The 12,948-nt window shown below is 33.1% G+C and overlaps 2 protein-coding genes and 1 long non-coding RNA gene across 3 annotated transcripts; 2 read left to right on the forward strand and 1 right to left on the reverse strand.

Moving 5' to 3' along the window:
• Nucleotides 1–505: 505 nt before the first annotated feature.
• Nucleotides 506–2,845, forward strand: LOC147935431 (uncharacterized). The gene is made up of 2 exons (XM_087472979.1): nucleotides 506–1,544; nucleotides 2,250–2,845. Exons 1-2 carry the CDS (start codon nucleotides 506–508, stop codon nucleotides 2,843–2,845), a joined length of 1,635 nt encoding a protein of 544 aa, XP_087329105.1.
• A 1,119-nt stretch (nucleotides 2,846–3,964) lies between these two features.
• On the forward strand, nucleotides 3,965–4,759 carry LOC147935432 (uncharacterized). The gene is made up of 2 exons (XR_015570990.1): nucleotides 3,965–4,057; nucleotides 4,557–4,759. It is a non-coding gene; the product is annotated as an uncharacterized LOC147935432 (long non-coding RNA).
• Nucleotides 4,760–4,935: 176 nt separating this feature from the next.
• LOC109125492 (uncharacterized) lies at nucleotides 4,936–5,478 on the reverse strand. Its single transcript, XM_087472980.1, has one exon. It carries the CDS (start codon nucleotides 5,476–5,478, stop codon nucleotides 4,936–4,938), a length of 543 nt encoding a protein of 180 aa, XP_087329106.1.
• Nucleotides 5,479–12,948: the final 7,470 nt, after the last annotated feature.

The following is a 12,948-nucleotide window of genomic DNA, read 5'->3' on the forward strand; positions in this document are numbered from 1 at the left end:
TCTTAAAATGTTTCCGTAACTTGTTTTGTTTAATTTCATACTTTATATCCTAAGCCTACAGAGAAAATGTTGCCCCAATGTGTTTATATTTTGAGGTGAAATGTGGAAAGGGGCCAATTGTACAAATGATGACAAGATTTACAGCGATTTCAGATGCTAATGTCCTCAATTGCCATCAATAATCATTCAAATCAATACAACTACAAAATGTGAGACAGCGATCGTAAACGCTTTGCTCTCAAATTCTTTTAGCAAGATTTGTTTCCACTTCCCAAATAAACTCCAAAGAAACGTTTTGCTGTCAAATTTTCTTAGCAAGATTTGTTTCCTTGTTCCAACTACACAAATAAATTTCTGAATATCCAAACAAAATATATATATTTTTTTTAAATGTGTCAGACAAAAGCTTGGCGAGCAAGGCCATATTCATTCATCTGTATTTAATATAGGGTTTTAAGTGGAGAAGATTACCAATTCTTCCATAAGGGTTTTCTCTGATGAGAACATGTCTCTGCTTCTTAGCCGGCGGCTCTGGAGGCTCCGCCTAGGGAAACCCGCTCTTCTGACTCTCTCTAATAGCTTCTCAACTTCTTTGCTGGTGCAAACCCCTCCTTGTTCCATCATCGGTGCTACTCCTCGTGGAGAACTCACCGTTAGATATTTTAATGAAGGTGACTCCACTACTTTGGAAAAGAAGGTTCCCGTGGAGTTGGTGTATAATCATCTTGGTGATTATGCAACTGTAACAATAGGGGCATCTCATGGCTGGGTAGCTACATTGAATAAGGAAGATGGAATCCTGCGTCTCCATGATGATCTAAACCCAAATGCATCGTATGTATTCCCGAAATGCATTCCCCTGCCTCCTCTTGTTACTCTGCCTCGTTGCCAAAGCCAAATCATCACCAACGTGTCAATGTCTTCACCTTCTCCTGATGATGATAAAGACTGTGTTGTGGCTGTCAAGTTCTTAGGACCTCAAATCAGCTTCTGTAGACCGGCTCAAAGCAACTGCGAGTGGACCAACATCAGAATCGAAAACCCTTGTTTCTTCAACTCACGTGTCGTGTATTACGAGAATATGTTTCGCCTGCTTGGATCTGGAGGCCACCTCATCGGATCATGGGATCTCCATGCACAAGTGCAAACACCCATGCTTCAGAGTTTGCGATTTGATAACCATAACCTTCCCAAGCTGACAGAGAAACGGAAGCTTATGGATTCGTGCTTCACGAGTGAACACTTGGTTAACTCTCAATCCACCGGTGAAACATTTTTGGTTAAGTTGTACAAGCGGACCATATTAGACGCTGCTGCTAAATTGAAAACAGAAGCTTCAATGGTGTTCAAAATCGACCAAGAAGGAAACACGTTTTACAGGAGAGACATTGGAGATCTCTGCATTTTCCTCTCACAGTCTGAACCTTTCGCTGTCTCGGCTACTTCCTTTCCCGGGGGTGCCACGTCCTCTAACTGTATCGAGATCTGGGATGCCGACGAAATCGCAACTATCATGTTGGCTGCTTCCTCACACATCATTAGTGGTAATCAATTCGAAGTCTCGGCCCCTTACTATATTCCACCTCAAAATATGTAGTCTAGCTAGTAGTTTTTGGAATCGAGTCTGAGTCTAAGAGTGCTTTTATATCTTAGAAAATAGACTAGCTGGCTGCCTCTAGATGTCTCCAACCCTCTTGCGATAAGCAAGTGTGAGAAGCTACATTGATGTTGCTGGTGTTGTTTTGTTATATTTTGGCTTATGTTATGTACCACTTTAGTTGGAGAGAACTCAGTAATCACATGTATTATAAAAATCGTGAGTAAAAAAGTCATGTATTAATATTTGAAATAGTTTAACTTGTGAACAAGAAATTGTATGTAACATTGTGACAGAAGTGTGTTATATTCATATAACTTCATATGTTTTTAATTTTGGATTAAATGTGCTTTTTTCTAGTTTGGAATAGTTTTATATTATTCTTTAAGATTAAAATAGGTGTCTAACATATATATACTTTATGTTTTAGTTTTGCAAATAAATTCATTACCATTAAGAATTAAAACTTTAACACATATCACTAATTTAAGGTAATTTTTTTTAAGTATTTTTATAATTTGATATAGTAAATGGGCCCCATTTTTTGAGAAATCATTTAACCGTTGGATTTAGGTATACACTTATATCAAATAATAAAGTCGCAACAAACTCACCTTCCAAAAACTAAACCGTCACTGGCAATGGGAGTTAGGAGAAGCAAAGCAAGAAACTGATGAATGGTTAGCGATCTTGGCTGCAAACACGGAAATTTCATCCCAAAACCGATCATTTACCAGCAATCACAGACGAGACACTTCTAATTGGCAGAAACCACCGTCTGGTTGGGTTAAATGTAATTATGATAACAGCTTCATCAATGGTGAAACACAAGCTACTTCAAGCTGGATAATTCGAGATGATCAGGGTCTTTTCAAAGAAACGGGTCAAGCAAATGGAATCGCAGTAAAGTCGCCTATCGAAGCTGAATGCCAAAGCTTAATAGCAGCTATGCAACAAGCATGGAGCAGTGGATACACAAACATTGTTTTCGAAGGTGATTGTCAATCTCTTATCAAGGCAATCCACAAAAACAGCTTACGGTTTGATATTTATAACTGGCTACAAGAAATCCACGGATGGGCAACAAGATTTGACAGCATTATGTTCCGATGGGTTACAAGGCATGCGAATGAACTAGCTGATAAATTAGCCAAATCCCAGCGTTTTATGAACTCAACTGTAAATCTGTTTTCTACATTACCACCAAGTATCTCGTCATTATTTAATTCTGTATCCGACAACAGCTAAAGCTAATGCAGTTCAAGGTTTAAAAAAAAAATAAAAAAAATAAAGCCTTCTTCTTAAAATATCAAATGAAGAAAAATACTGCCATAAAAAAAGAATTGGTTAGAGTAACTGACATATCACAGCAACATATAACTTTTGCGCGCAATTAATTTATATGAGTTTTTGTTATGGTTGAGTGTTGATTTAGTGACACATGGGTGATTTGAAAAACTTAAAATATACCTACATGGCTACATGTAGCCCTGGGCATGTAATCAACCGAATACACAGTTATAATTTCTATACATTTTGGAAGGAAGATTTGAACTTGGGACCTTGAGGTTAAGGAACACACGCTCTAGCCATCTGAGCTACAGTAAAACCTCTATAAATTAATACTCTATAAATTAATAAACACTATAAATTAATAAATTTTGCTAGTCCCAAGTCGGGACAGTGTAAAAATTAACAAATTTCGATAAGATAATAATATAATATTTTTTTTTGAAATCCCCATGTAAAATATGGTTCCGATAATATCATAAATTAATAATCATGTAAATTTACATATATATATATATATATTTAGATGCTGATATAGTAAAGTATGTTTCTCTTAAACCTCATATATATAAAACAATTGTTATGTTGTATCTTCCAACTATAATGATATAAAATATTCTATAACATTTCATAAAACAGCTAAAATTTTTTAAAATTTTCAATTTCTAAATATACATCATTTACATTTTCATAGTTTGATAGAGTATTAAAATACGAGAATAGATATTCTTATTCATAAATTTGAATATTTATGTCATATGTATAAGTGAATTTGTCTATAATATTTATAATTCATTGTCAATAATATTTTTTAATTATTTCACATTCAATTCCAATACCATAAATTTTACAACATCCAAAATTCTTATCTTATTTTGCAAAAATTGTCTCAATTCATTATTTTTATTAAACTAAACAATTAAAAATATACCTATAAATTAATAATTATTAATTTACACTATAAAATAATAATTATTAATTTATAGATAAATTAATATCACTATAAATTAATAAAATATCTTGGTCCCAACATTATTAATTTATAGAGGTTTTACTGTATTCCAATTTTTGATATTACTCTCCAAATGATATATATACGTCGGAACCTTTCTCTGTTCTACGTTTCAAATTGAGGAGTCACATCTACGTTTCTGGTGTTGCATGGTTCCGGTTCGTACAACTTTTTCTCACAAGTTTTAGATCTAATGAAATCGTTTATGTTATATATAATGTTTAGGATCATGCAAGAACAGTACTGGAGATTATTTTACTTTTCTGTAGGTTGGGGTTGCAATATATATATAATGAGGTCACGAATTGCCTTTAGCTTCATACATCTTAAAATATGTTATGATTCCATTTGTGGCTCTCTATGAGAACCTTGGAATTTTGTACCCTTACCGGTTATCTATTGGTGTTCTATATATATTAGACTTGAAATGAATTGGTGAGTAGCTTTCTTTCCAAGTAGTTCTACTCAGTCCTTTGAGACTGCTCATAATTAGCGTGTTTAATTAACTAAGTTTTTGTTACCATTTGAGATCAACAGCTAACTTAAGAGTACCATGTTATAGTTAGGAACTATAAAGCTCTGAGAAGACAAATCCATATATATCAACCCTTGAGCTCTGACCTTTTTTTTTTTTTTTAATTTTCTTTTATTTTGTAGAGACTTCTCAAGAAAGAAACAACCCTGAAATAATATTTAGGGAATAACAAGAAAAAGCTCCGAATATTCATTCATGCAGCAGCACACACAATAATATTGACTTCCAACAAAATGATTTGATTTATAATCTTTATCTCTCAAAGTAACATCTTAAAAATTTCAATATTAATCTCAAAGAATAACCTCTTATATTTGAAAACCAACTGCACAAAGGCAATTAGAGTAGTACACAAGCAAAGTATAACAAAACAAAGCAACATTTTTAGTCAATAACTTGTCACACACACTCAATCATCAGTGAGTCTACTCAAGGCTTGGAGGGGATTCAGAACTGTGGGTGCATAACTCATACTCATTTCTAAACTCCTAGAAATATTACTCAAGGCTTACCAATATTACTAATGATGGGGTTGAAACCACCCAGATCGACCAATGAGATTCCATCCACATCCCAGATGAAGACAGTGTTAGAGTGCATGCCAGGAAAGGAAGAAGCAGGGACACAGAAAGGTTCAGACTTTGAGATGAAAATGCAGAGATCTCTAATGTCTTTAGTATAAACCGCGTTCCCTTCTTCGTCAAGCTTGAACACCAATACATCTTTTGTTTTCATTTTGGCAATACCGTCGACAATCTCAGCACTCTTCTGGTACCACTTAACCAAGAAAGTTTCACCAGTGGAATCTGACTCCACCAAGTGTTCGCTTGTGCAGCACGAAACCAGAATCTCTCGTTTCGTCTCTGTCAGCTCGGTAAGGTTTTGATAACGCAGCTTCTGAAGCATGGGTTTTCGCTTGTGTTCACGGAGATCCCATGATGCGATTAGATGGCCTCCAGATCCGGGAATGCGAAACATGTCGTCTTTCTTGGAAAATATGATACGGGAGGAGTAAAAACAAGGGTTATCTAACTGATTTTCCATCCATACATGTAAACCATCCAAAAAGAAATTAATGTTTTCTTTGTTAAAATAGATAGAGTAATTGATGTCAAAATGGATAAAAAAAAAACAGAATAATAAACTAACAATATATGATTTTATCAAACAATATGTATATTTTTTAATCTCCAAAAAAGATATATATATTTTTAACTAAAAGAGATGTGTCATTTATATCCTGTTGCAGAATTTAAATATTGTGTACATCAAATTTAGTTTTATATGAGTAATATCAACAATGTTATAACTAACTTTTTGATAATAAAGCTAAATATGTGTAAATACCGATTTTAGTAATTTAACATATGCACAATACTAAAAAAACAACAATACTTTATGAATTTTTTTATTTATCCAGGAGTCCAAATCTTAACTAAAAGTAATCACAAGTATGTGATGGAAATTAGGGTTAACATTAGTACACTTATATATTTTTGCGGCTTGGTCTACAAGCACAAACAATATATCTTCAAACTTAATTTTATATAAAAGGAGTTAAGAACTACTACTAACCCGCTCCATCACACTCATATACAAAATTAACTATCTTTTTCTTTTATTTTAATAACTAAGAGGTTCTCGAGAAAAATAACTAATTTCAAATTATTTTAACATATGCTTACTTTCCCAACAACTAATTTTGATTGATTCAATTCCAAAATAAAAGCATTTTGATTAATTAAATTCCAAATGAAAATAATAATTTGTATATAGATAAAGCAAATAAAATTACAAATATCTCAATATTATTATTAAAAAAAATTTAAAATATATATTTGATCCAACATAATGTTTTTTATTAAGTAATATAAAATATGAAAAAACATAATTACGCAAAGTACCGTGCGTTAAAATCTAGTTTGGTTAGAACTTGAAATCTACTAATTAAAAACGTACAAAGATTGCCCACCAAGTTATGCCTATATATAAAGTGATGCAATCTATGGATCTTACACTCACTCTCTCTTTCTCTCTCGATCACACATATATACACTTCTCTCTCTCACGAAATGTTTTCAAGAAGCCTAAGTTTGAGAAGCATCTCATCCCGCTTCTCTACTTGTTGGCTTTCCTCCAGCTCCAGATCCGGCGATGCAGAGGAAGAGGCATCTTTGCCACTCAAGACCAACCACCGTCGGTCGAGAGCCCTCTACAGCCAACAAAACTGGAGAAAGAGATGTTGGCCACACTCACGGAAAATCAAGAGGACTAATGCTGTAATAGTTTCAATTTATTTGCTTTAGTTAAGTTAACTAAAAAAAATTAAGATTATGTCAGTTCTCTAGTTAAGTTAACTAAAAAAATTTAAGATTATGTTAGTTCTCTATATATATATATATATATATATATATATGTTTTGTCATATCTTCTTTTTTTTCTTTTCTTGCGTAATTAATGTCTCCAACTTAATATAAACCTACAAACTCAAACTATAAGCCTTAAAACCAATATATCCTTAAAATAATTTTAGTTATGTTAAAATAATGATTAAAAAGAAAAGAATAAGAAGTGTCGGAAAGCAATAAGGATTCTAGTTTCGTATAGTTACAAAACTTTTAAGCAATATCCAAAAGAAAAATACACAGTTGATGTAAGTCTGTAGTTTTAAGACTCGATCGCTAGATGGAATCTTATTGCATGCAAAAACAAATATCGCAAATATTCCCTTGATCTTGAAATAATTTGGCTTAATTTATATAAACATTCTAAGCTTTTCTTAATGATAAGTTTGTATCTATTATCAGTAATTTTTTTTTAAATGATAATTAATTCCGTTCTTGATTATAAATAAGCTTCGTTTTATTGTTTATGGTTTATTGAGAAACTCGATGATGGATGGAACAATAAGCTTCGTTTTATTGTATGATTGTGTTCTTTCTAGTCAATTTCGAAGTAGTGTACAATTTTAATTAGTAGACCTCATTAAGACAAAGAAAAGTTTAAATATACATACAAGTATGCATATTATACATGACGGTAAACAAAAATGCTCATGATCCAACCAAATACAATTAGAACTATCTAATATTCTCATGTAGTTATCGCTTGATTGTCTTCTACATGATGATTATACCTATTTGCTTATATGAGTCAACGATTAATCCAACGCCTTATAAGCCCTTCATGTGTCTATACAATTGGAAACATTTAATATTTCATGTAGCTATCATTTGTTTATCTTCTAAATGATTATTCAACGCCACTTTATTTTGTTTGCACGCTTGATTCGAATTCATAAAATTTGGATATGAGGTTAATTAGTTGATCTCCAATCCAAAATTCTCAGCGGTAGCGCAACACAAAAATTGTTATATTATTATATATCTAAGTATTTTCGATAAAGGAGATACATACGACATATATTCTTAAGCATGGAGTTTATATTGTCAGCATATAAAACCGAGTTTATAAAATAGAAAAAGTGGAAGATAGAAGATATGTGTTTGGCATGAGTCACATGAAATGTTCATTTTTGTTGGGTTGTTGAGTAATAAAAGTATTTTGAGCTTCCTTGTTCACTAAACTCCAACATAGTGATTTGTCATCTCTTTAGAATATGTACATAACTTACATATGGCAATTCTAACCATCACTCTATAACTTCTGAAGCATGGGAACAAGGAGGTTGCAGCAAGGAAGTTGAGAAGTCATTAGATGGAATAAGGAGAAGAGAGGATCTCACGGACCCTAGGCGGAGCCTCGAGAACCGTCGGCCGAGAAGCAGAGCCATGAAGAATTTTTAGGAATAAGTTGTAAACGCAAAACAATAAAACTCTAATGGAAGACGACCGTATACAAGATGGTTTTGAGCTTGCCCACCAAGTCTTCTATCTCCTAATTGATTAACGGCATGAGACGCATTAATTTTTTTTCCATATTTTTCAAAAAAATATTATTTCACATATTTTAGAAAATATATAAAACCTGGGATGGTAAAACTAGATTTGGTTTGTTGAACAATGTTAACAAAAAATGAACTAATTAACTAGATTTTTACCCGCGGTACACCGTAGGACAATTTTTAAAAAAATAATAATATTTTAATCTTTTTGTTTTTTAAATTTAGTTTGTTTTGTTTAATTAAATAATAATTTTGTTTGGATTGTCAATTATTAGAACAATAATAGGAGAAATAAATACATAAATATGTAATTTATAAGCTATTGTCGGATTAAGTCACGATTTTACCAATGATTTAATTGTTTTACAAAATTTTAGTTAAATTACTCTGATTTAATATGTCTAATATTCTGATATTAGTGGTATTGACCAAATTATTAAAGGAAGATTTAACCCGTGTTTCAAAACTGAATTAGTAATATTTTATATTTATACTAATGTTAATTCAAATTGTCATGTTAATAACATTTCCCGCTGTATAACAACAAACCATCATATTAATGGTTTAACCCGTGTTTCAGAACCTTCATATTAGTGGTTTTGGTTGTGTGTTGTGTTTTGTTTGTGAAGTTGATATTTATACATGGAAAATGCTTGATGAGCAATGAGTTTACGATCCGTAGCAATAAAAGAGAGATTTTAATGTTTTAATATTTGAGTTGATAACATTATCGCATAATAATATTCAGTTTCTTAACATGGTATATATTATATTAAATGTTTTTCTTGATGCTAAAGTTAAATATACCCGTTTATTGAGTTTTTAAAGTTGGGTTCTCGTTTTTATGAACTTTATTAACGTTATAATAATTATTGCGATTGTAATTATTTGTTACTCAAACTCGGCTGTGTCATTTAAAGTTAAGAGATCATACAGTCTCTAAAAATCTATTAAAATAGGTTTGGAGATTTTTATGGGATTAAAATTTAATGCGTAGAGTTGTTTTTGGAAAAATCGAAATGTATAGATGTTGTCAAGCTATTTATGGCAATAAATGTATCAAATAGGTCGATTTTAAATAGTTCCATTAAATGAGTTTCCAGAAATTGTTATTTTAGAAAAATAATTAGGGGTTAATGTTGTAAATAAAACAAATTAAATAACTAAAACTTCAAAGACATAACACAAAATGTACTTCAATAATAATAATAATAATATAGATAGCTAAGGTAAATAACTTTTGAAATCTCTAGCTACAAACATACGAAACTTTAGTGGTATTTTATCTTCAACCACATTAAAATAAAAGTCACATACTGTATATAGAGTTTAGACATCCAGTGGTAACTACAACACATAATTTAAATCCTTAGATGTTCCTACCTATAAGAAATGAGAATAAATGAAGCCTTTAAGTATGAACAAAGAGTGATTCTCACAAGGTACTCAAAAGTATATGTCTTAGCCGGTGAACGAACTATAACTTGCAAAACATACTTTTTATTTGGTCAATGTCTTCAAAAGAGAAGAATCAGTGTGCTTGGATAATGATCTTGTTCAACCTATGATATGCTCAAATTAAACACTAGAATTACTCTCTCAAATTAAGAGGACACTGTAATATTTACGGATCGAATTCCACAAGAACTCTAGACTACACAATAAATTATTGAGTTTTATGATTACGCTAAACAAATTAATTTGAATTAAAATAAACAATGCAAAATACTAAAATAAAACTGTTGTAAATTTAAAGGATTAAAAAGCTAGGTCTAGGAAATTTCTCAGGAAATTATGGAATATCAAATCAATAATTTAATTAGGATTCAAGCAATTAACAATCAGATCTAGAACTCTAACACATTTGTAAAATAAATCAGTTTTCACTGCAAATATTATCTAAATTTAAAACCAGAAAATCCAAATCTCTTTGTAAAATTCCAGGTTAAAAATCAGCTTTAAAAACAGGTTTAGATAAGTTCACAAAATTACTAAATCAAATTTCTTTGCAAGAAGTAATTTTGCTTATCAAAGGTTTTAATCAGGAAAATCAATTATATTCTCATATCAATTTATTTTCCTAAGGTATTAATTCTAGGTGATCAATCAAGACTTAATACGAAGAACAACTTACGATGAAGATCTCGAAAGATAATGAATCCTAAATAAACAGATCTAATAAACCATAAAAACTCTGTGAAAAATCTTGAACCTAACAAGCAAACTACTCAGACATATTCAATGAAGAACAAAACATAATTCTGAATAATAAGCAATTGAAATTAAAAGAGTAAAGAGGGAGTTTATGAATTCTTCTTTCAAAGAAGTTCAGATCTCTCTTTTCCAAAAGTTCTCAAAATATCACAAGGTTGCAGAAAATAAAACTTACTAGAATAAAACTTGTGGGTTTCTAAAACCTAAAAATACTATATATATATATATATATATATATGTCCTAAAACACGTCAGAGACTTGTGCTGCAAATATGGAAAACATTGGGCAAATTTGTAAACTTCCAAAACTTGGCTCTCTCGTCGGATTGGACTGGGTGTCGACCGATGTTAAACGGTGTCGATCGACACCATTACTCTAAATTGATTCTAAGTTGATTCCTTCGGATTAATGCTCCAAAATGATCCAAATTGCTCCACTTTGCTCAATCCATGCCAAAATCCTATAAAACTTGTAAAGACTATAAAACTTTCTAGAAAACAAATCAAAAAACTCAAAAATCACACTTATATCACGGCACCAGTTGTAGCCAAGAAAGATCTTCCTAAGATGAGAGGGTCTTTAGGCTCTTTATCATACTTGAGCACCACAAAGTCAGTGGGAATCATGAAGTTTCCAACCTGAATTAGAATATCCTCTAAGACACCTTCAGGAATTCTTCCGTATCTATCAGCTAAGATAAGAGATAATCTAGTTGGCTTGAATTCCGTCATCCCAAGTTTCACAGCAACAGAATATGGCATCAAGTTGATCTAGAACCGACATCACAGAGTGAGTGAGCAAACCGTTCTGCAGAGATAGAGCAATCAAGTACAAAGCTTCCAGGGTCTGGTAACTTCTCAGCAGTCCTACACTGAAGTATTGCACTCACTTTCTCAGAGACAACTACCCTTTGCTTCTTCTCTTTCTTTTTATGTGGAGGCTGGTTCAAAAGAATCGCACTGACATCCTTGGTAAGCAGTGCTCCTTCTTCAGGGCTCAAACCATTGGACACCATTCTCTTCACATACCGCTTAAGTCCAGGAGAAAACTTGACTGCATCAACTAAAGGTATCTCAATCATTACCTTATCCATCATTGTCTTGCATCTAGCTTCCTCCATCTCCTGCTTGGACTTTCTTGGCTTAGGGAAAGGAATCTTAGGCTTGTACACCCTCTCAACAGCTGCTGGAACCGAAGATTTTGTAATTTCAGGTTCTGTCTGAGATGAGTGTCGACCGACACCATCGTCTGAAGTCGAATTCTCCGTCGATTGCTCACCTTGTTCTGCAAAAGCAATTTCACTTTCATCTTAACCTCTCACTGATATGGAATTACAAGAATGTTTGGGATTTGACTCAGTTCTCCCAGGGAGAAATCCCTCTTGCCTTTTGACGGATCCAGCTGTTTGTACAACCTGACTTTCCAGCTTCTTGACATGAATCTTCAAAGCTTCAAATTTCCCATTAAGTTCAGTGTAGACTTGTCAAGCTTCCCATTGAAAGTCATTGTCATCTGCTCCTGACCTTGCAAAAGCTGCTCAAGCATAGCTTCTATCTTACTCTCAGAAGAAGTCGGTGAAGGCGGAGACTGATATGATTAGTTCCCATAGGTTCTTGTATAATTGTTGTTCTGTTCCTGCTTCTGATACTCTGGCTTGGGAGTGTAGCCTGAAGAGTTCCCACTGTAAGGCTTATTGCCTTGTTGATTACCAAATCTTTGTCCTTGATACCCAGCTCCATACACATAGTTGACATTCTCCTATGTATTCTCTGGCTCTGGCTCAAATGTCTCAACTTCAGCAGCAAATTGGACTGACTTCTTACCCACAAGAAGATTGTGAACTGAATCTAGCTTAGCATTGACTGAAGCTAGCTGGTTTGAATCAAATCCTCCATGTAATCTCTTTCTTTCAGCATCTGCTCTCTTAGTACTATTGCTGGAGGACAGATTCTCAATCAAATTCTCAGCTTTATCTGGATATCTTGTTTTAAAGTTTCCATGACTAGCAGCATCCAAGGCTAGCTGATATTCCCAGTCAATTCCCCTGAAGAAGATACTCAGCAGTTGCACTCTTGAAAAACCATGGTGTGGACAGTCCCTCTGATATGCCTTGAATCTCACCCAAGCCGCCTTGAAAGCTTCATCTGGTCTTTGGTTGAAGGAGGACAGCTTGACTTTCAGCTTATCAGACATTGCATCATCATAAAAGTAATTGAGGAAAGCCACCTTGATTTGTTGCCAAGATGTCAAAGACCTAGCGGGCAACTGTTTCAACCATTGAGATGCCTCTCCTGCAAGTGAATATGGGAAGAGCTTGCAGTAAATGTAGTCTTCAGTCACACCATTGGCCTTGATGCTGGTCACCAGATCTTCAAAGTGCTCAATGTGGTCCAAA

The sequence above is a fragment of the Camelina sativa genome, chromosome 11 (genome assembly GCF_030686135.1).
Source record: "Camelina sativa cultivar CO46 ecotype springtype chromosome 11, ASM3068613v1".
NCBI classification, from domain to species: Eukaryota; Viridiplantae; Streptophyta; class Magnoliopsida; order Brassicales; family Brassicaceae; genus Camelina; species Camelina sativa.

Coding starts and splice junctions, on each gene's coding strand:
- LOC109125492 (XM_087472980.1), bottom strand. CDS start 5,478: ATGGAAAATCAGTTAGATAACCCTTGTTTTTACTCCTCCCGTATCATA.
- LOC147935431 (XM_087472979.1), top strand. CDS start 506: ATGTCTCTGCTTCTTAGCCGGCGGCTCTGGAGGCTCCGCCTAGGGAAA. Junction 1,545..2,249: donor TTCCTCACACATCATTAGTG/GTAATCAATTCG, acceptor AATGGGAGTTAG/GAGAAGCAAAGCAAGAAACT.